Genomic DNA, 24,028 nt, shown 5'->3' with positions numbered 1-24,028 from the left:
ATACAATTGAGATTCACTTACAAGAGGGAAAAACTATGAAAAATAAGGTAAAAACTCTTTAGCTTCATATAGCCACAGGAAAACATATTCAGCACATATATGTGCTTTCTTCAACTTCATCATGTAGCAGGCTATTGGTTTAGAAACTGATAATGCCTTACAAGAATACCCAATTCAGATCAGAGACACAAAAAAAGGGGGGGAAAAATCACTCAGGGGGAAAAATATAACTAAAGAACATTTATTTGTTTTTCACCAAGACTTTATCTTGAGGACGTAACTAAACTGCGCCTCCACTCCCCACTCCAACTTGAAGGAGGATTAGTACAGTGGATGTTATAAAGCAGGTATGAACAGTTTGAGGGACTGGAACCAACGTTAACTGACAAAAACCAACTTCCATCTAAATCATCATAAAAATGTTTAAGTAAAAAAAAAGGGGGGGGGGCAAAGGGGTTTTCAGATTGAACAAGAGCATCACATTTTATCTAATACATTCAATTCTGGCTAGGGTATACCAAAATGGAAACAGGATAACTATAATACAAAACTTCCACTACAGCACACTGCACACACCTGTGTTCCAAGCCCACCCCCGTCCCCCTAATGCTTGCAAACTCAACTATTTCCCAGCCTGTTGGGCCTGTCGACGAAGGAGCACGTAGATCTTCTCTTTAATCCAATCTTTGTTATAAGGCTGGTATGTCTGGGTATCAGCTCGGTAACTGAGGAACAGAAGGATAATAAGCAAAGTTACAATGGTCAAATACCGTCATGTTTTAAAAACTGGAAATTGTTAACTGTTGTAGAATGGCACAGATGTGCACATGTTCATACATGAACATAATGAAAACGTAAAACAGATGATTACATAACTGTTGAATTTTATGCAATATGAAGTTTAGATCATCTAGTACAATCTCACAGCAGAAAAAGAAACTGAGGTCTAGAGATCTTAAGTTAAATGCTCAGTGTGTTACACATCTGCTTCTTGACAAAGTGTGCCCAGAAACCATGTATTCCTTCTCCTTCATAGTTAACTATTCTTATGGTTCCTTCAGTGATTAAAAAACTAACAAAAACTTTAGATTTACTATATTTACTTTGAATCAACTGTAAAAAAAAGGACCTTTAAAAATATGTTGCTACCACAAAGATTTCTTCCCTGGAAAGCATTAACGTAAGGAAAATTTTATATACATCCAGTATTTCAGGATTTGCTTATTAATGAACAATGCTAGAGGCTGAGAAGAGTCTGGAGTACAAAGAGTAACATCAGCAATGAAACTCAACAGGATTCCAGGGTTTTTGGAGTACAATGCATCACTTAATAGACAACTCACTCAAGGTATGTTTAGAGGACAAAAAATAGAAATATTCCACTGACCTACAACTGAACAACTACAACCAGCTAAATTGCTGGTTAAGCAATAAATTCATTTTTTAGAGTAAAAAAACTAAAGCTATAGTATAAAAAAAAGAAGATAATAAGCAAGCAGAGATCGCCGAAACACAAAGTACATCACAGTGTTTCAAGGCCATGAGCACTATCATTTTTTAGGTTCTCAGCAAAAAAAATTATAAACATGTAACTACAAATGACAGTAAATACCTCTAAGTGTTAGAAGAGAAGTGTTAATCACTCAGTCGTGTCTGACTCTTTTCGACCCCATGGACTGTAGCCCACCAAGCTCCTCTGTCCATGGGATTCTCCAGGCAAGAATACTAGAGTGGGTAGCCATTTCCTTCTTTAGGGGATCAAACCTGAATCTCCAGCACTGCAGGCAGATTCTTTACCATCTGAACCAACAGAGAAGCCTACAAAGAAGTTGCCAACTCCTAGGTATTGCTTTGGGCACTCATCTGAATAAACTCAATCCTATTTACAACTCTGTGAGTAGATACAATTATTATCCCTTTTTAATAAAGGAGGAAACCAAAGCTCAAAACAGCAACTTATTTATTAGCTAAGTGACTTCAGGCAAGGAGTAAAAGCTTAAACACTCCTGACCAGAGTTCTTATTATCTGTGAACAACTGAGCTAGAAACCTATGATCCATTTTTTTTTTTGGGGGGTGGGTGGGTGGAGTTTAACTGCTTTACAACATTGTTAGTTTCTGCTGCACAACAAAGTGAGTCCACGGTGTGTATACACATATCCCCTCCTCTCACCCACTCCTCCTGTCATCCCTGAGCTACAATCCAATCTTTGAAGAGAAACAAACTCCAAAGCAGGAATGCTTTACACCATTATCAAAGTCTTCCCCTGAATGGTAAGGTCAGAATGGGGTTCAGTAAAATGCACAAGCTCTCTACTTTTACAGAACATTTTGGCTTTTTACTAACGTCCTTTTGTTACAGTGAGAAATAATCTATAAACTCACTGTAACTCTTCAGATTAAGAGTGCAGGAAAATAAAATTTCTACATGACTATTTTAATTTTATATTCACTATCAAGTACCTCTTAAATCACATTCCCTAATCCCTTCACCCTCCTAGATTCCTCACCTCTTTTCACAACCTCCGATACTTCCTCCCTCACCCTGAATTCCAAATGGCGTCCTCCTTTCTATTTTCCTGAAGTATCTAAAGGCATTAGAAAACCTTCCCAAGCTTCTACCACACCGCCTGCCTTTCCTACTTTACTATTAATGGATTGTCTAAGATCCTATCTAAAGCCATCAATTTTTCCCTCTACTACATCATATTAGCCTGCCAACATACCATTATTTTTCTCACCTTAAAAACAAAATTAAAGGGGGAAAAAAAGTATTTTTTTCTCTAGCTATAACCCCATTTCCCTCCTCTCCTTTTGAGCCAAATTCTACAAAAAAGTTGTCTGTGTTGGCATCCTACAATTCCTCTCTTCTTACTAACTCACTGGAATATATAAAGATTTTACTGCTGTCACTCTAGGGCTTCCTAGGTGGCTCAGACAGTAAAGAATCTGCCTGTAATGAGAGAGACCTGGGTTCAATCCCTGGGTCACAAAGATCCTCCGGAGAAGGGAATGGCAACCCACTTCAGTACTCTTGCCTGGAGAATTCTATGTAGCCTGATGGGCTACAGCTAGCTCATGGGGTTGCAAAGAGTTGGACACTACTGAACGACTAATACTTTCACACTTACACTTCATTCTACTAAAACTGCTCTGGAAATCATCAAAGACTTCCACAGGGCTATACCAAATTTCAATTCTCAGTCCTCATTCATTTGATCTACCAAAAATAAGAAGTATCAATACTTTTGAATGGGTTGGTCCACCAAATTCAACTACCTCTACTCTCCTCCTCACCCTCCATTTATTCTTCTGCAGCTTCACAGGCTTCATTTTAGACTGATTTATTCACTGTGCAATCCTCAGTGCCTTGGAACACATATGGTACATAACTGGCACTCAATAAATGTTATATGAACGTGTATGTGTCTCTTTCTGTGTGTCAGGCAATAAACAGATCAACTATAAACATTACAAACCAACACAGCATGACATATATACAGCTCTATTGGCCTCAAAATTTTTTGAGTTTTCATATCAAAATAATAATAAAATTATCACGTTATAAACACATTTCATTAAAGACCAGAACTGGATCACTTAAATACTCTGAGTGAGCAAAGTCAAATGACTGTAACTGAAACACAATGAAGAGGTGAAGAAAACTGAACTCAAAACTTCCAAGGAAATGCTTATTTTCATCTGGATCTTTTGTGAGACAGCAAGCCCAAGCTTGGTCCCAGTGCTGAAACCCCAAGTGCCTCAGAGTAGGGCCTACATGATTTTCACCCCTGAAAAATGTTTTTTTCTTGTAGCGTAGTATCTGACACATAATGAATATGCCTGGTGACTGAAGCTCTCATTATAAGGTACTTTTCCTCTGTAAAACCTGCTGTACTTAACACTCGGTCTCTCCAACAATGCTGAGAAGATGAAGTATTATAGACTCACATGCTCCTTGTTAACAGTGGTGATAAGTAATTACTATAGAAATTATAATAAGCATAATGTTAGGGGAAAAAAATTTAATTTGACAAAACTCGGAGAATAGAAAAGTTAAGTGTCAAACATACAAACAAACTCATTCTAACATACCAAAATATACATGATCAACATTAGGTGAAATTTAAATTCTATTTCAGTCCTACGTATATTTAAAAAAATCTTGAAAACAGAATAATCTTAGTTTTAATTTAAAGCTAATTGCTTTAGGATAAAGACTATAATTGGGGAAAAATAAGTAAAAGATTATTTAGTTTAAGGAACAAAGTTCTTGGTTCAAGGCGGATGCACACTAACTGCATCAATTAGCAAAATTCATAAGATTTTCTTGTGCCTTCAGCTTTATGTTGACAATGTATGAGCCACGTGTGGCAGAAATATTAATTACTACATCACAGGTAAAACACAAAGATCTATGTCATGCAGAGTGAGCTCCTAATAGCATAAATCACCTCAAACAAACAAACAAGGTAAAAACACAATTTAAGAGATATGGTGGCTAATACTTACACAAGGCAGCTGAGGTCTGCCAGGTCATCAATAAAATCAAACAACTGACTGATATCATATGTGATAGAGGGGCTGTTGGGATTCATTCTCTTCAGATGTTCTTCATACATTTTACAAACACCTAAGAGAGGGGAAAACCAAGATCTTACAATTGTATGCACTTTAGATGTGAGTAGTGTTACGTGCTTATATCACAATACTTTGTCCCACCCTGTTCATATAGGTCTTTGTGTACCTCCAAATTGATTTCATAAATTTCCTAATAAAAAGTAATAGTCAACCACAGAGTTATCAAAAGCTATCTTAATAAAGCTTGGTTCACTACACTGTGATCAGAAATATCACTTATGAGTTCCTGAATAGAAAGGGTGAATGGAAAGGAAATAAAAACCAGGAAAATTAATTCATTGTGGCCCTAACCCACAGCTACCATCATACTTAATGGCAAAAGACAATGCTTTCCCAGTCAGCCTAGAATACCGGCTCCTGTCACTTGTGTCATGCCCAACATTGCACTGGAGGCTCTAGTAAGCGTGATTTGGCGAGGAAAAGAAATAATTGGCATTCACACTGGAATGGAAGAAGTGTACCTATCTCTATAAATGTATACAGAATACCTTAAGGAAACTGCAAAACACAAACTATTAGAACTAATAAATGAGGGTGGTAAGACTGCATGATGTAAAATCAATATACGAAAGTCAATTGTATTTCTATACCCCAACAATAAAAACACTGAAAATGAAATGAACATCAAGAAAGAATAGAATTCTTACAAATAAATTCAATAAAAAAGACATAAGACACACTGAAAACTGTAAAATGTCACTGACAGTAAAGATTTAACTAAACAGAATGCTATCTCAAGTTCGTGGACTGGGTGACTTAATATTAAATACTCCCCCAAATGATCTAGATTCAACAATCCATGACAAAACCTGAGGTACTTCTGTAGAAACTGACAAGATGATCCTAAACTTGACACAGAAATACAGGGGTCCAGGACAGCCACAACAATCTTGAAAAAGAACAAAGTTGGAAGAAAGACTCACATTTCCTCATTCCAGAACTCATCACAAAACTACAAAACTGTAATCAAGGCAGTGTGGTACTGCTTATTCATGAAGACAGGCATACAGATTAATGGAATAGAAACAGGAGTCCACAAATAAACCCTCACATTTATGGTCAACTGCTTTCCCAAAAGGATACCAAGTCAATCAATAGCGAAAGAGTATCTTATCAACAAAGGGTGCTAGGACAACCGTGCGTTCATATGCAAAAGGCGAAACTCACACCATGCATAAGTCACTCACAATGGCCCAGGAACTGAAATCTAGGTCAAAATTATAAAACTCTTGCAAGAAAATGCAGGCACAAATCTCTGTGACTTTGGATAAGCTTCTTAGATAGGCTGGACTTCATCAAAATTTAGGCCTTTTGTACTTCAGAGGACACTGTCAAAGAAAGTGAAAACACAAGCCACAGACTAGAAGAAAATCTTTGCAAAACATAGATCTGATGAAACAGGGGCCCCAGCCTCTGGGATCGAATGCCTGATGATTTGAGATGGAGCTGATATAACAAAAATAGAAATAAAGTGCACAATAAATGCAATGCCCTCAAATCATCCCCAAACCACACACAGACACCCCTGCCCCTCAATCCCCCACGGTCCATGGAAAAACTGTCTTCCATGAAACTGGTTCCTGATACCAAAATGGTTGGGGACCACTGAGATAAAACTATTATCAAAAATATACAAACAATTCCTAAAACTCAACATGGGAAAACAAAAAACTCAATTAAAAAACAGGCAAAAGATATGAACAGACACCTCAACAGAGAAGACATACAGGAGGAAAATACGCATTATGAAAAGATGCTCAACATCATGACGTGAGGAAATTGCAAACTGAAATGAGGCATCATTATACATCTATTAGGATGGCAAAAAATCCAAAACACTGACAACACCCAATGCTGCCTCAGGAACTCTCATTCATCACTGCAGGGAATGCCAAATGATACAGCCATGTGAAGACAGCTTGTCTGCTTCTTACAAAGCTAAATACAGTCTTACCGTATGATCCGACAATCACACTCCTCAGTACTTACCCAAAGGAGCCGAAAGCTTAGGTCCACACAAAAACCTACGCAAGAATGTGCATAGCAGCTTACTCACTGACAAAACCCGTAAGCAACCAAGATATCCTTCAACAGGTGATGGATAAACAAACTGTGTTATACCCATACAATGGAGTATTATTCAACAACAAAATGAAATGAGCTACCAGGCCATGAAAGACATGGCGACATCTTAAAAGCATACAACAGAGAATGAGATGGTTGGATGGCATCACCAGTGCGACAGACATGAGTCTGAGTAGGCTCTGGGAGTTGGTGATGGACAGGGAGGCCTGGTATGCTGCAGTCCATGGGGTCACAGAGAGTCAAACACGACTGAGCGACTGAACTGAAGTGAAAGAGCTGATCTGAAAAGGCTACATACTATAATTTCAACCATACAATATTCTGGAAAAGATGAAACTATAAAGACATTAAAAAGATCAGTGGTTGCTGATTAGGGGAGAGATGGGTGAGCAGGTGGAGCACAGGGTATTTTCAGGGTACTAAATATTAGACATGTCGTTGCCCATGTCAAAATCCATACAATGCTCAAAGCAAAGAGTGAACATTAATGCAAACTAGACTTTAGTTAATAATGTATCAGTACCGATTCTACAATTCTAACAAATGTACCACACTAACACAGGATGTAAATAATTGGGAAAACTGGAGGAGTGAAGCAGGGGTTATGACAGAACTGTACTTTCTAATCGATTTTCCTGTAAACCCAAAACTACTCTAAAAAACTAAATCTATTAATTTTAAAAAAGGGATGAGGGGAGGGAAAGCTCTGTATTCCAGACAAATATTAACTACTATAAAAAAGAAAAATAAGAAAGAAAATTACAATTTGGCAACCACTGTGTGAGAACTGCTTCCAGTACTTCCATTCTAACTTTTAAAATGGAAAATAAACCATCATTTCTAATTTAAAAAGAAAAAAAGAGCTAAAAAGCCACAAAAAGGTATGGAAGAAACTTAAACACATTGCTAAGTGAAAGAAGCTGGTCTGAAAAGAGCTACATGTCAATGATTCTAATCTATGACATTCTGGAAAAAGCAAAACAATGGAGGTAGCAGGGAGTGAGGTGAAGAGGGAGGACTAGGGGAACACGGGATTTTTAGGGCAGTGAGAATATCCTGAACATTACAGTAAGATACTGTAATGGTGAATACATGACATTACACATTTGGCAACACCCAGAGCACTGCACAACACAAAAAATGAATCCTCAAATGAATCCCAAAACGAACTATGGACTGTATTCTGCTTCATCAACTGTAACAAATGTACCATACCTCATATTTTTTTGGGGGCAGGGAGGTGTGTGTGGCATACAGGACCTTAGTTCCCTGACCAGGGGAACCTGAGCCCTCTGCATTGGAAGCAGTCTTAATCACTGGACTACCAGGGAAGGTGTCATTAATAGAGGAAACTGGGGATAGGGAGAAGTACATGTGAACCCTCTGTACTTTCTGTTCAATTTTTCTTTAAACCTACAACTGCTCTAGAAATTAAGTGTATTAATTTTTAAGTTAGGTTTCCCTAAAATCAGCAAAGGTTAGTAAAGAGTATTGCAGAATCAAAGGCCAAACATAATAAATATAGATAAAGCAAAAATCTAGAGTGTGTGCACGAAGTCTACCTTAATGGCAAGTAAGGCTATCAGGAGAGGAAGGGACTTGAGAAAAGGTAAGAACAAAAGCTTTGCTCATCTTTAAAGATTAGAATAGAATCTGAGGAGCCATCTCTGATTATGAGTAGCTTTTTGTCCCATGGAGGTCTACCCACCATTGGTTTTGAGATTTTTTTTTTAAGAAGAGATTTTTAAGCCTAATCCAATTAGCTTCAGATAATCAACAATTCCAGGGACATGCCAGCACCAAATTTTATATTTCTATAAAATCTTTGCAGGAAGAGGTGAAGCATGTGCAATTTGCTAGAAAGGGTGCAGGGTGTACACAAATGGTTTACTGGATGTAATGATCTAATGATGTAATGAAAGGACATGGGATGAATCCAGTTTGTGATGATCCAATCTATGTGCTCTCATCTAATGGTTTATTGAGGGTTAATACCTCCCTTCAGGGTGGTGCCAGCTTATCAAATGTACAATAAATTATACTGATTTGGTTCCATTTACCTTTATTCACTGAGCTAAGTTTTTATTTCTTAACATTCTGATGGACTGTAACCTTAGCTTTTCATGTTTGTTTAGTAACTAGACTATTAGGTTGTGTAGGCACTATTAGGTTTCTCAAGCCTGTTTTAATAACTCTATTGAGTTTAACTAGACTATATAAGGGATACCTGTAAAATATTTACACAGCACAGTAACAAAATAATACATAACAAACAAAGAATATTTACAAAACAAGCAGAGGCCTGGGAAACTCACTATATATATGAGCTTGATTCTAAAAAGTAAACATAATAGTGAACGTCAGGTAAACAAACTCAAGACACCTGAGAGTCTCAGCACTTACCACTCTCACCCTGGGAGCAAGCATGGACCAGCTGGTGTGGATGCCAGCTAGCGTGGGGGCCAGAGCCTTTATAGCTCATCCCACCTCCAGCCCCCATCCCCTCACCACCCCCAAAAACAAAGTCAATGACTTCTACCCTTTGATTAGTGTTTAAACTCACCTTCCATACACTCATTCACAGATTCATAGTCAGCGTAAGTTCTGCCTTCTGGCCTCTTGGTAGGCTGTACCAGCAAGATGGTGTGAGACTGCAGAGGGAAAAATGATATCAATGTAAGTTTCTAACTCAGTATTTGACAAATTCATAGTATGGGATAAAATCCCCATTACCATACAATTTTCGTTGGTTATTAAAACACTATTAATCAGAGTGCTCTTTCTGCAATATTGATGCCTCTGCCCAAGTGCAGAGCCAGAAACTGGATTCACAACTTTTCTCTAAGGTCTCTTCGTCTCCCAGTCCTTAACAACTGCTGTCTCAAACTCTTATTGCACTTACTGCCTGTTAAATTCTCAGCATAAACTACCTTGTACCGTTTTTTTCTCTTTTGCACCTTTCTTCCCAGCCAGATTATAAACCTGCTTGGGTGTTCTATCTCCACTGGTCACTCTAATCCCATTAGGTTCCTAATGAAAACAGATATGGGTTGATGAAAGGAGAAAAAAAGGAAAACACTATAATGATTACAAGCACTTTATCAATCTATGTTTTTTCTAACTTTAGCACTACAGTGAAATCACATCTTATCCAGAGATTAGACTCAAATATTAAAGGTGTAAGATAAACTGGCAATGTAAAATTTGTATATACAGTTAACGTTACCCTAGAAAATCCATTAAATTATTCACCCAGTAGGTGACTCACTATAAGGGGTTGTGTTATACTAAAATATTGTATTTTTAAGCACTAGAATCACAAAATAGCTAGAGGATGATGACACAGGAAATGTGAATATGCCTACAGAACAGCAGATCCTTTCATCTTCCATCTCACCCTCAATGGGGAGCAGGCTTTTGTTCGTGGGTCTATTTCAGGTTTTCTCAACTCTGGCACTATTGCATCAGGGGCTGGAAGATTCCTTGTTGCAGAGGCTGTCCCGTGCATTGAAGGATGACAGTATTCCTAGCCTATTCCCAGTAAATACTGCACTCCCACGCCCTCCTCCCAATGTGTGACAACTAAAAATATCTTCAGAACATTGGTCTGTTGAAAGTATAACCCCTTCTGGTTTTTTTTTGCCAAGTGTGTAAGGTTCACTAAATTCAAATATGATGTAACCTCACTGTAAACCCAATGCTAAATCAAACTATTTATAATCTTCGGGATATGGTGAAGGATAGGGAAGCCTGGTATCCCAAAGAGTTGGACACGACTGAGCGACTGAACAACATATTCTTCTCTTCTGCTGTACTAGTTTTTAATAAAAAACAAACAAACCTCTTAAGGACAGGAACCAAACGTTCTGAAATGATCAGACTTTTTAATGACCAACAAACTGCAGCTGAAATAGCTGATATGTAGAGCTTCAGAATAAGCACTGCCCCCGCCCAAACAGAACATTGAACACAAAAAAAGGAATTTCTCATACTCCTCCCTCTTCATCAAGAAGTGAGTCATTCTGATTAAAAGTTTGAGAGGATCTGAGATAGAACTCGATGACAAGAGATGAAAAGTAATTCTCACCTATAAAGACCTGAACACAGTCAAGGCCTTTCTTAAATAGTGATCAAAAGTCAGGGAAAACAGAATGTTAGATTACTGGTTATTTAAAAACCATCAATAGTTTCAATGGCTCATATGTTGAGAAGAAAGTAATTTTATAGAAACTATACTAACATTCCCGTAAAAGGACCTGTCCCACATGCTAGGCAGACCAGTTGCTACTACATTAATTTTCTTATTTTAATGAGAAATAAAGGACCAATTCACTTAAGAGTAAAGATATGAAAATGGCTATACAATGGCTGCTTTTTATATTTACCCTTAAAGTGAACCTGAACTAAGTTTACTATTCTTAATACTTACTGCCCAAAGCAAAGCTTAAAAATTAGGAACAAGGAATAACTAAATTTACAAAACTGTAAACAAAATTATCAGATTTTTCCTTCTTCTGAACAGATTTGGTCCGGCATTCCTTAGGTTACTCTTTCTTAGGGGAATGACCAGTAATAAATAAGTAAGCAATAAAAATATAAGTACATACAGGAATATATATATATATATCTGCCACAATAGAAAGATAACATTGTGAAACCTAAATCACAAAAAAAAGTTATGCAGAATTACCTTAATAATATCCTATTCTGTTTACCAAGCAGTTATGATTCACTCTAATGAAGAGTTAATCTGTTTTTAAAGTCTCACAAACATGAACCCTAAGAATAGTCATTCTACTGTTACAGAAATACTACAATACATACAATTGCTTCTTGAGTTTTAAATGCATCTCTCAAACTACCAAAAAAGAAAGGAAGAATAAAAGAAAAGAAATTGAACCAATATTTCAGACTTTTGAACCAGTATTCACTTTAAATACAAATTTCAATTTTCAATTCTACATGAAATGATAAAGAATTATAACTGATAACTGCTCAATGATAATGGGGTGTTCATATTAACTGCTGTCATATCCCCAGATTTTAATCTAAGCATTTAAAAATAATACCAAATAAAGGCAGAGAAAGAAGGAAACTCCGAAGTGAAATGACTTGCTCAAGGTCACACTGCTAGTTAAGACAGGAACTGGAAATCCAATCTCCTAATTCCCAGTCTTCCTTGGGAGACTATGTTGGGTCAAACACTAACCTATCTCAATCCAGAAAACTACGACCTGAAAAAGTTCCTTGTTAACAACAGCTGCATGATTTGTTAATCTGCAGCAACCAGAAAACGAAAATTGAAGTGTGGAAGTAACCACGATTCCTTGGAATCCTCGTGAGCATCTCCTTTTTGAAGATTACAAAATCCACACACAAGCCAAAAAAACAACCCTTCCCACCCATTCCACTCAGATTCTAAGCAAAGTGGACCCTGAGCTGAATCTATCTTTTCAGCTTCCAGACCCAAAAGACTATAAAGATAAGCACAGGATGGATGGCTGGGGGGTGGGGGGACACCAGATCGGCCTCTAAAGGTCTTAGAAAAGAGGGAAAATGTATTTTTTCCAAAAAAAGGCAGAGCCCAGAAAAACAAAAGGGTATATGGTCGGAAAAGCACGCTACAAAGCAAAGATGTTCCCTCCCGGTCCACACGGGGGATGCAGTAGATTCAGTCTGTCAGCTTCGGGACGGAATTGTCAAACATCCCTCGGCCATTGTTCCTATAGTAGGCTGAGGCGTTTGGAGGAAAAGGGAAGCACCCCCATGCCTGCCTCTACCAAGCAGCAGTCGGAAGAAAGAGCAACCTCCGCAACGCACGCCTCGCCCGAGCCAGCAGGCCGGCGCGCAACCGCGGGGCGGACCCGGGACCCGGGGCCTAGCGCCAGGCCCAGTGTCTCCGCGGCGGGAAGGAGAAGGGGAGCCCCACACACAAGCTGAAGGGCCGAGCAGCAGCAAGCTCGCGCTGGATGGGGTGGGGAGATGTATGGGCGGGGGTCGCCCCGCGGGGGTTGGGGGTTCGGGGAGCCGGTTAGGCCTTTCTCACCATCGCGCCAAAGTCTCCCGCTGCAGCCGATGCCGACTCCGCCGCCGCACACGAGCTTACCCGCAACGCCGCCAACAGCCAATCCCCGCGAGAGGAGCCGCCGGAAGTCGTCAGAGGCGCACCGCGAAAGAACCTTTCGGACCATAGAGGCTCACAGCTTTCCGGCAGCTAGAGCAGAGAGTGACTCTGTTTCAGCCATCTTGGTTAAGGGAAAGGAAGCACACAGGAAACGTATCGGAACTTGAAAAATAAGCACTTTTTTCTAGAAACGATCTTCGGTATTCGCGTTATTAGATGCGCGGCTAAAGTGATCACCGGTATAGACAGTGACACAAGCCATCTTTCAGTGGCCCCACTCAAAAATGGCGGCTGTATAAGAACCCTGGGGCATAGGTCGGTTGTAACCCCGGAAGTACCCTTCTAAAGGAGGGGGCTGTAAGGCAATCCGGAAGTGGATGTAATGAAGAGGTGCCACTTGGCGGCCATGGCAGCTGTAGTATCGGTGGCTCCGGGTCAAGGCCCCTCGGAGTGGAGTAACATGGGCAGCACTGGGTACAGGGTAGAGACAGCTTTGTATCAGCTTCACTGCTGAACTCCACTACCCGCCATTACCGGCCTGCAGGACTCCTTTCCCCACTCTAGACTTGGAGGAGAGTTTGCTGTGATTGGTGGGCTGGTCCCGGAGCTGGGGGGGGGTGGGCGATCACCTGCGGGGGTGCCCCAGGGAGATAGGGGAGCAGGGAGAACGAACTAGTTCACTTGGGTTTTCGTCCTTTTCTTGCTGCCATCGGGAACATTGCTTGTGGAGGAAGTAGGCCCATTGTGCTGCCCGTATTCCGACGATTGAACCAATAGCTCCTTCGTATAGTTTCCCATTGACTTCTCATCTCTGTTAACCCATGGGAATCCAGTGACTGGTATATGAAAACTTACGGGCTGGGACCTAAGATTGCTGAAAGTTGACTCTAGTATCAGCAAAAGGCGGGCTCTTTACAGGTACGTTCAAGAGAGAAGTGCCTCGTGAACGCATCTGCCGGTGGGGAGGACGAGAACTGGAAAGTCCACCTGTTCTCTTGGAACAATCACACGTGTTTAAGGACCCGAGCTCCCGAAAAATTATAGACTAGTGGTATTGGATGAATAAAGGAAGCAGAATGGATGATTTCATCTCCATTAGCCTGCTGTCTCTGGCTATGCTGGTGGGATGTTACGTGGCTGGAATCATTCCTTTGGCTGTTAATTTCTCGGAGGTAAGCGCACAGTTTTCTATTTTCTATCAGCTGTCAGGATGGCAGCTAGGAAGTAGTGACAGTTGAAAGGGAAGCTGCTTCCCCATTTAATAGCAGAGCTAAAGGTCTTCTTAAGGATGACTTTTTTCAGAAGAGGCAAAACATTTAATAATAGAAACAAACCTCTTATTTAGCACGAGTTCTTAACGGAGAGGGGTAGGGGCGGGAAGTGGTGGATCCACTGAAGATCCTTGGGTACTCTGAACTTCCTGAAATTGAATACCAAAATTTGGGACTCTGTACATTTTCCGGGAAAGACACCATAATGCTATTTTGATACCCAGAAGTTTCAAAGAATCAAGGTTCTGGATTGCTGTCAAAATATACATGAAGAATATTGTTTGTTCATATGAGTTGAAATCAATATAATTTCTTTTTGAGAAAATCAGGCATAGCTTTTTGGGAAAAGGTTTTTTTTTTTTGGATACTTGTAATTAGAATGAAGTAAGGAAAAAAACTAGATTGTTCTTAACTCAAACTTCCTTTTAAAGGAGAACATTGGATAGGTTTTTGAAATTGTTTTCAAATCTGTTTTCTTAGAAATGAATTTTTTTGTTAGTATGGTTTGACATTTTGTTTTAATTTCTTTGGTTCTTTATTATCACTTGAAGGAACATTAACAGGGAAGAAAGATAGATAAACGTATTGTTCAATGGAAGTGCAGATGGATTCTTTGGGCTGTTGTAAGGAGTTCACAGCTTGCACAGTGCTCAAAGATTAGGGGAGAAAAACTACTGCATTCAGGATTTCTTAAGTATACCTTGATGTTCAACAGTAAGATAGTTTCACTGTCAGTCCTGAAAGTGCTTTCAAAGAAAAGGGAAGTGGAGAATGGTCTGAAGTAAAGGAAAGGTATAGATGAGCTGTGAGGTAGACCTTGAGTTAACCTGAGGGAAGAGAAGGCATTGGTGGTAAAGAAAATAGCCTGTGGGTGAGAAAAAAGTTGGGACTAGGTGTTATGAGTTTAAGAAATAAACCCCGTAGTCAGATAGAAGGGGGACTTGAATTGCTGCTGCTCCTTATCTGTTTCCTTTTTGTTTTTGGTTTCTTTTAGCATCTAATGACAGAGAAGGCAATGGCACCCCACTCCAGTACTCTTGCCTGGAAAATCCCATGGACGGAGGAGCCTGGTGGGCTGCAGTCCATGGGGTCGCTAAGAGTCGGACATGACTGAGCGACTTCATTTTCACTTTTCACTTTCATGCATTGGAGAAGGAAATGGCAACCCACTCCAGTGTTCTTGCGTGGAGAATCCCAGGGACGGGGGAGCCTGGTGGGCTGCCGTCTCTGGGGTCACAGAGTCGGACACTACTGAATCGACTTAGCAGCAGCAGCAGCAGCAGCATCTAATAATAACATTGAACTACAATTTTTTGAGCATATACATTACCTAATTTCATTAAAAAAAAACAACAACAGTGAGGTACAGATGAGGAGACTGAGACTTAAATTATGTAACTTGGACAAGTTTATGAAATGTGTTAGAATCAGAGCTGATCTAGATTTTTCTGGCTCAGAACAGTTCTTAGCCACTCTGTCCCTTGAGGCGTAGTAGTCCATATAGCGAATCTGGCCTACAGATGTATTTATTTATTTGGCTGCACCAGGTCTTAGTTGTGGCCTGCAGGATCTTTAGCTATAGCATGTGGGATTTTTTTTTTTTTTTCTTCAGTTGTGTCATGTGGGATCTATTTCCCTGACCAGGGATGGAACCCAGGCCCCTGCATTGCAAGCACGAAGCTTCAACCGCAGGGCCACCAGGAAAGTCCCTGGATTTACTTCTTTAGATTAGCAGAGTATCGATTTTATTGTTACTGTTTTTTTGTCTTTATTCCTCAAAGTAACAGTTGGCTAGAGCTGAGTAGTGGTAGATTGTCATGGTCCTTCTTGGCTGTGAAGCCTGCTTCACTCATTTGAGCTACCTGCCTGCCCAGTACTTTGTGAGTGTGCTGTATCTCCTCTGACTAAATCATGAAAAAAGAGTAAGAGTGTCAATTGCTCAGTCGTGTCTGGCTCTTAACAAACCCATGGACTGTAGCCTGCCAGGCTCCCCTGTCCATGGAATTCTCCAGGCAAGAATACTGGAGTGGGTTGCCATTTCCTTCTCCAGGGGGTCTTCCTGACCTAGGGATTGAACCTGGGTTTCCAGTACTGCAGGAGGATTCTTTAACACTGGGCCACCAGGGACTGAGTCTTCTAATTACATTAGAATTGAATTGACATTATTAGGGCTGACATTTGTGAAGTTTAAATTGGTTTGTATATTTAAAGCCTCAGTAGAGATAACATTTATGAAGAATTATAATTAATTCAAATAAAAGACTGATAAAACTTTTTATTTCTATAAAATTCCTAGACCTTTCCAGTTTCAGTATTTTCTCAAACTGTTTTCAGTGATTTTTGCAATATGCAGGTATATGCTATCCTCTTTTCTCACTTAAGGAAATGTGTCCATGAGTGGTGTAATTAACTAGGCCACTAATAAAGATAATTAGTATGATATGTCATTTATGGCTTTCTAAATTGATGGTCAGATGGTCTTTTTCCAGCTGTAGTTCTTTTTTTTTTTTTTTTAATTTTTTATTTGTTTATTTTATTTGTTTTTATTTCTTTCTTTGACCGTGTTAGGTCTTAGTTGCAGCATGTGGGATCTACTTCTCTGGCCAGGGATGGAACCCCTGGCCCCCTGCTTTGGGAGCATGGAGCCTTAGCCATGGACCACCAGGGAAATCCCCCCAGCTGTAGTTCTTGAAATGCTATAACTCACCATTCATATCTATTCATTATTACAGCAGGACCAATGCATTTTGAGCTGTTAGGATAAAAAAATTAAAGTTATATATAACTTAGTCAAAGACATTTTAGAATTCAGCTGGCGATTTTTGTCTCCTAGGAATTAGCATTTTTTTCCAGACAGATTATACTATTATTATAAATCAACATATTGTGAAACTGCTGCCGCTGCTGCTGCTGCTGCTAAGTTGCTTCAGTCGTGTCCGACTCTGTACGACCCCATAGACGGCAGCCCACCAGGCTCCCTGTCCCTGGGATTCTCCAGGCAAGAGCACTGGAGTGGGCTGCCATTTCCTTCTCCAATGCATGAAAGTGAAAAGTGAAAGGGAAGTTGCTCAGTTGTGCCCGACTCTTAACGACCCCATGGACTGCAGCCCACCAGGCTCCTCCGTCCATGGGATTTTCCAGGCAAGAGTACTGGAGTGGGGTGCCATTGCCTTCTCCGATTGTGAAACTAGTAGATAATAAATCTGTAAAAAATGAACTTCATTCACGAAGACCAAGAAACAGAGTTTCTATCCTTAGAGAATAGCTCCCCAAATTCCTACATTGACTAAACAATTTTTCTTTTTAAGGACGTGTAGCTTTTCTTTGGGACTGGAGTTATTTATAAATAAAAGGACCAATAAATCTAATTTATCTTGTAGTTAACTTTCATTTATATGAGAAGATGTTTTTATTCATGTTCTTAATCTAACTACTACTTTGTCTTTCAGCACTTTTTTCTTCAGAATTTCTCAGAGCAGGAACAAAAGATCAATAAAGCCATTAATGATGGCAGGATTAGTATTTAGAAATGAGATAAAGTCAAGTAGTCTGAAATTACTGTGGCAGTGGTATCTGTCTGCCATGTCTGACCATCATGAGGTATGTGTGGCATTGATTTCTTAGTCACCTTCTCCAACATGCCTTGTCCCCAAACCAACTTTCTCGATTGATGGTTTTGTAACTTCCTTATGCCTAAATGGGGGTTCACAGATGGCGCTAATGGTAAAGAACCCACCTGCCACTGCAGGAGACACAAGAGACTCGGGTTTGGTCCCTGGGTTGGGAAGATCCCCTGGAGGAGGGCATGGCAACCCACTCCTGTAATCTTGCCTGGAGAATCTCACAGACAGAGGAGCCTGGCAGGCCACAGTCAGTAGGGTTGCAAAGAGTTGGATACGACTGAAGTGTCTCAGCATACATGCATGCCTAACTGATTTCTAGAATAAAGGAACAAAATCTCTGATTCTCAAATGCATTTATAAGTGACTGATAATCAAGATATTTTCTTCTTCAGCATATGAGCAGGAGAAAAATTAAACTTGTAAAAGCAGCTGAAACATGCTTTATACAAATAAGGTTTTGTTGGATAAAGGAATTGGACACACTAGCAACTACATTGTGTTTTTAAGATTCAGCTGTTGAGCAGTTTTCTTTGGCTCTACGTGAAAATGCTATATAAGTAGGTTGAGAACCTGTGGCTTAACATTTTGTTGTTGTTCTTTAGTCTCTAAGTCGTTTCTGACTCTTTTTGTGACCCCCATGGACTGTAGTCTGCCAGGCTCCTCTGTCCATGGGATTTCCCAGTCAAGAATACAGGAGTGGGTTACCTTCTCCAGGGCATCTTCCTGACCCAGGGATCAAACCCGCACCCCCTGCATTGTAGGCAGATTATTTATTGCTGAGCCACCTGTGAAACATTACCTAGGATAAACAGCTCATCAGGTGCTCTGATGAGTGAAGTTCAGATGGCTAGAGTGAGATTTTAGATCAGTGATCGGAGGATTATCATTTACCTGAGCATGTCTCCGCTTTGTAACAGAGCTGGTAACAGAAAGCAAAGCATTTGCCCAGAGCTCTAGGGCAGCACTCCTCAAACTCTGGTGCTTGACCAGTTTTATCTTTAACTTCATTCCTTTGCAGAGCAGTATACTTGTGAAAATAAAATGGGAAAAAAGGCATACAGAATACAAGCCCAGGTGTAGTATCGTGAGATTTAACAGACATATAACTACTCCTATAGTTGTAAAGATCATATTGCTATAACGTTTTTCAAAGACTTCCTCTCATGTTGTACTTGGTGGTGGTGGTTTTAGTCACTTAGCCATGTCTGACTCTTTGTGACCCCATGGACTGTAGCCCCCCAGGCTTCTCTGCCTGTGGGATTTCCCAGGCAAGAATACTGAAGTGGCTGCCATTTCCTTCCTCAGAGGATCTTTCTGACCCAAGCCTCGAACCCGCAGGTCCTGCATTTCAGGCTGCCTCCTGCATTGGCAGGCGTATTCTTTACTACAGCCCGTACTTGTTGCAGACGATTTTGGATTATAATGCCACATTTTTTCATGTGTTAAAACAGTATAGATCCATAGATATCCAGATATCCAGATGAAAGTAGTGTTACTCCTATCTCAATAAAGTTTTTAAGGTAATTAGTAATGCACTCATTTCAAAAGGAACTGTCTGAGACAGTGTAGTTCAAAATCAGTGTTGCACAAACTGTTTTAACATCCAACTCTCTTCTGTTAAATGGCCTTGTAGGATTGTTGTGAGAATGTAAGGAAATAACATAAGCACAGGGCTTAACAATGGATCTAGAACATAAGAACTTTAGAAAACATTGAGGATTATTCTCAGTACTGATTGTGAAAACTTTCTAAAGATTTTCATTTTTATAACTTTGTTCTAAATTATTCTCAACCCAGGGATTGAACCCAGGTCCCCCGCATTGTAGGCAGATTCTTTACTGTCTGAGCCACCAGGGAAGTCCTCTAAATTATAATTTTAAAACCTTTTCTTTTGGAATAGACTTCTAATAATGGGTAAACTCCTCCCTTCCCTACCCCAAATCATGAAACTTCTCTGTAAAGAGAAGGTCTTGCTTCGGGGTTGGCTTTCAAGGTCACTGTGAATGTTTTTTTTGGAGAGGCCAGGTCTTTTCCAACTGGTCTCCCTCTTGGAAGACCAGTATAGTATTTTTCTCAGTATTTAACTTTTTCTTCTTCTTTTTGTTAAACTTTTCTGGTTCAGATTACTTTATGGTTTTCATTTCTTAATTGAGCCCTGACTCATACAGCCCAGGTAATGGGTCATAAAGGCTTCCCAGGTGACTCAGTGGTAGAGAATCCCCCTGCCTGTGCAGGAGACAGAGGTTTGATGGATGGGTCAGGAAGATCCCCTGGGGGAGGACATGACAACCCACTCCAGTATTCTTGCCTAGGAAGTGCCATGGACAGAGGAGCCTGGTGGGCCACAGTCCATAGTGTTGCAGACACAACTCAGTTGTGGACACAATTGAGCACGCACACACAATGGGTCATAAAATCATGTAACTACTGAGACTGAACAGTAAATCAGCCCTGGAGTGAGGTAAAATGGTCCACGTGTCATGATATGTGGTAGCTGACCTCCAGGGTCAGTGCCTAGGGGTCTCAGGGAGTCATGAGAACTGTGGTCAGCCGTGGCACAGAAGAGCAGGTGTCATTTAATGACACCAGCCCTGGCATTGCCAAATCTTCCTGCTTTTCAGAAGTTGAAAATATTGAATCTTCTAAATTTTATACTTTGGTTGCTAATTCAAGTATTATTACATTGCTGTGTGGGTCAAAAAAACCTATGTTTATGAGCTGCCAGTCTCAAACTTCTGGGCTGGACTGCTGATTCCTAAGCTCGCTGTGAAGTAAAGAGCAAACTAGCAATAGAAGGGGAGGGACAGCGAGTAGAGGAAACAAGTCACAGCATGCTGACAAATGGGGGGACTGAAAAAATTTCAAATTGCTACAAAACCTCAAAGCACCGTTGTTTAGAACCACTTTGAAAAGGGGAAACGTCTCTATCTGCATATTAAGGGCACTGTGCTCTCTAATCCCACAGTATAATAACAATAGCTACAGTATCAACTTATGTGTTAAGTTCTGCTATGATTAACAGTGACCTTGAAAGGGAAGAGCCTCAAGCTTTAAGTTCAAAGCCACTGTTTACATACCCTCTAAATAAAAAATTTTTAAGCCTAGCTGTATAATTGAGGCTCTTTGTGGAAAATTTGTAAAACATGATAAAGTGTGAAAGGAAAATATTATCCCAGTGGAAAATCACTAGTAACATTGGTTAGGAACTAGTTAGTAACTAGTAACATTGTTTCTTTGCGTTCATTTTTTTTGCATGTTTGTTTGCATTTTTAATATGGTTGATCAGTGTGTGTGTGTCTGTGTGTGTATACATATATATATATATATATTTGCATTCCCCCTTCTTTTACCTGGTATTCTTTTCATTAAAAACATGCTCTAGGCACTTTTGGCCTCATTTGGCCACACCTTGTGGCTTGTGAAAACCAGGGTTTGAACCGGAGCCCCTGGGCAGTTAAAGAATGGAATCCTCACCACTACACAGCCAGGGAGTTCCCTCTAGGCACTTTTTCATGTCTTCAGTACATTCAGTTATTTTATGTACAGAAATTCTTATTATGCATTTGTTTTCAAGTTTTTGCCATGGTACTGTTGGGTTTTTTAAATGATAATAGTGTTGAATGGATATTTTTGTGTGTAATGCTATGACCACATTTCAGATTCTTTCCTCAGGAGTAGAATGACAGGATTAAGGAGCATAAATATCCTCAAGAAGAGTCTCAGTCTATATTACCAGGTTTTCTTAATGTATTTTGTCCAACAAATGCAAATGACACTGTATTCTCACAAACACTGAGTACCATCATTTTTAATTTTTAAAACTTGGCTAATTTGATCCAAAAATCACTGCAGATGGTGACTGCAGCCATGAAATTAAAAGATGCTTACTCCTTGGAAGGAAAGTTATGACCAACCTAGATAGATTATTAAAAAGCAGAGACATTACTTTGCCGTCAAAGGTCCGTCTAGTCAAGGCTATGGTTTTTCCAGTAGTCATGTATGGATGTGAGAGTTGGGCTGTGAAGAAAGCTGAGCGCCGAAGAATTGATGCTTTTGAACTGTGGTGTTGGAGAAGACTCTTGAGAGTCCCTTGGACTGCAAGGAGATCCAACCAGTCCATCCTAAAGGAGATCGGTCCTGGGTGTTCTTTGGAAGGAATGATGCTAAAGCTGAAACTCCAGTACTTTAGCCACCTCATGCGAAGAGTTGACTCATTGTAAAAGACTCTGATGCTGGGAGGGATTGGGGGCAGGAGGAGAAGGGGACGACAGAGGATGAGATGGCTGGATGGCATCACCAACTCGATGGACATGAGTCTGAGTGAACTCCAGGAGATGGTGATGGACAGGGAGGCCTGGCATGCTGCAATTCATGGGGTCACAAAGAGTTGGACACGACTGAGCAACTGAACTGAATTTGATAGAGAAAAATTATTTTTTTCTCAGTTCAATCAAACTTCTTGTGTATTAATAATATTCGTTGTCAGTGTTTTCCCAGGTCTTTCCCATGCATCAGTGTGCTTTTGTTTTTGTAGTCACATTGAGCAGTCTTACGAGATTTGGTTTTATTTTTAGAAAGGACTCACAAAAAGAAAAGCAAGTTGGTCTTGTTTTCCGAGATTGAAAGAAGTAGCATCAATCGAGTATTGCTTGTTATTACCTCTATGCAAATGAATTTAGGAAAGGGAAACCTGTATGCCACTGGCATAATGGTAACGATGCAGCATTGTTCACTCGAACTTTCATCCAAGTATCTGGGTTTTGCACTGTGATTCTTGTGGAGGAGCGGCTTAGAAGCATTTACGGCATGCTCCCAATGAGGTTGGAGATAAGTGCTAGTGACAACTACTCTGTATTAAGTGTGCTCACATCATATGCCTACATGATAGTACTAGTAGTGGCAATCCTGTCTTCCAGAAAAGGATATTAAACTTGCTTAGTGTCACAGCCACGGCTTAGAGGCAGGATGCTTTTAGACATCTTGTCTCAGTTGTCAGGACTTGAAGAATCAAGTTCACATTTGAGTTTTCTTGATTACTGTTACTGTTACTGTAACTTAGCAGTAGATCATGTAGTAGGTAAAGGAAGTGTCTCCTTGAAGCAGGTTTATTTGTAAGAATATGGAGAAAGCCTTTATTGCTTCAACAAGAGTTACTTTGTGCCCTGTGATATTTTATCCCTTCAGTGCTTCCAGCTTTGAAGGGATCAGTCTTATAACAAGAGACGCATCTTTCATTTTTTAGGAAACTGCAGTTGAGGCTTTTCAGTACAACATGAGCATGGTATAAGAGAGATTGAAATAAACAGTCTTCAGTATTAAAAGCTTTTAAAATTATTGGCATGTCTTTAATTGAACCAAACAATTTATTGACTGTTTCTGTGAGCAAGGAAAGAAAAACCATTTAACTACCTTGGTATCTGCCAAGAAAACTAAACTGACTTCAAAGCTTGCACTACGCTGATAGCTTAATGGCACTGAGTACAAACTGCTGTTTTAATTAATAGTTCTGGTCAGTCCTTTGGCTTAGTCAGCTACAGACATGAAATTGTAAAATGAGATAACACCAGACAAACGGCATTGCACAGTTCATGCCTCTCTTGAGCAAATATTTCACTTGTTCAACAGATACTATTGCTTTGGGAACTCTTTTCATCTTGATGCTAATGCTATGCTAAGTCACTTCAGTCGTGTCTGACTCTGTGCAACCCCAGAGACGGCAACCCACCAGGCTCCCCCCTCCCTGGGATTCTCCAGGCAAGAACACTGGAGTGGGTTGCCATTTCCTTCTCCAATGCAGGAAAGTGAAAAGTGAAAGTGAAGTCGCTCAGTCGTGTCTGACCCTCAGCGACCCCATGGACTGCAGCCCACCAGGCTCCTCCGTCCATGGGATTTTCCAGGCAAGGGTACTGGACTGGGGTGCCACTGCCTTCTCCGTTTCATCTTGAACCACACGTGAAATTTGTACTTCTTCATTTAAATATAGCTTTTCAGTGATTTACCGTAAGCAAAGGAGAGAACTTGTCAGCGTTTTGATTTTGACATGTACTCTGTTCTGAGATTAAATAACAAATTGTGAAGTTGTGTGAAAGAATACAGCTGTACAAATAACATGGAGCCACATCTCAAGTGCTTGAAATAAATTGAGTCTAAAATGATTCAGGTAATTTAAAAAAATTTTTTAAGAAAAATTGAAACTGTAACCCACGGCTGCTGCTGCTAAGTCGCTTCAGTCATGTCCGACTCTGTGCGACCCCATAGACGGCAGCCCACAAGGCTCCCCCGTCC

General features: G+C 40.1%; 2 protein-coding genes across 3 annotated transcripts in view; one reads left to right on the top strand and one right to left on the bottom strand.

Annotated features, from left to right (window-relative positions):
• Positions 1-225: 225 nt before the first annotated feature.
• On the bottom strand, positions 226-12,930 carry ERH (ERH mRNA splicing and mitosis factor). The gene is made up of 4 exons (XM_005905741.3): positions 12,772-12,930; positions 9,289-9,376; positions 4,512-4,632; positions 226-725 (listed from the first exon to the last, which is right to left on the bottom strand). The coding sequence occupies exons 1-4, from the start codon at positions 12,772-12,774 to the stop codon at positions 623-625; spliced, it is 315 nt and encodes a 104-aa protein (XP_005905803.1). The 5' UTR covers positions 12,775-12,930; the 3' UTR covers positions 226-622.
• A 286-nt stretch (positions 12,931-13,216) lies between these two features.
• The window catches only part of SLC39A9 (solute carrier family 39 member 9), a 49,698-nt gene continuing 38,886 nt past the window's right edge, over positions 13,217-24,028 (top strand). Inside the window, exon 1 of one of the 2 annotated variants that reach the window (XM_070377658.1) lies at positions 13,217-14,021. Coding sequence is in view for 1 of the 2 variants with exons in the window: in XM_005905742.3 (XP_005905804.1) it covers positions 13,908-14,021 (114 nt within the window). In the remaining variant the exon portion in view is untranslated. The remainder of the gene's footprint in view (positions 14,022-24,028) is intronic. The other variant, XM_005905742.3, reaches the window with a different exon arrangement.

The sequence above is a fragment of the Bos mutus genome, chromosome 10 (assembly GCF_027580195.1).
Source record: "Bos mutus isolate GX-2022 chromosome 10, NWIPB_WYAK_1.1, whole genome shotgun sequence".
Taxonomy (NCBI): domain Eukaryota; kingdom Metazoa; phylum Chordata; class Mammalia; order Artiodactyla; family Bovidae; genus Bos; species Bos mutus.
This window is presented reverse-complemented; position numbering and strand designations above follow the sequence as displayed.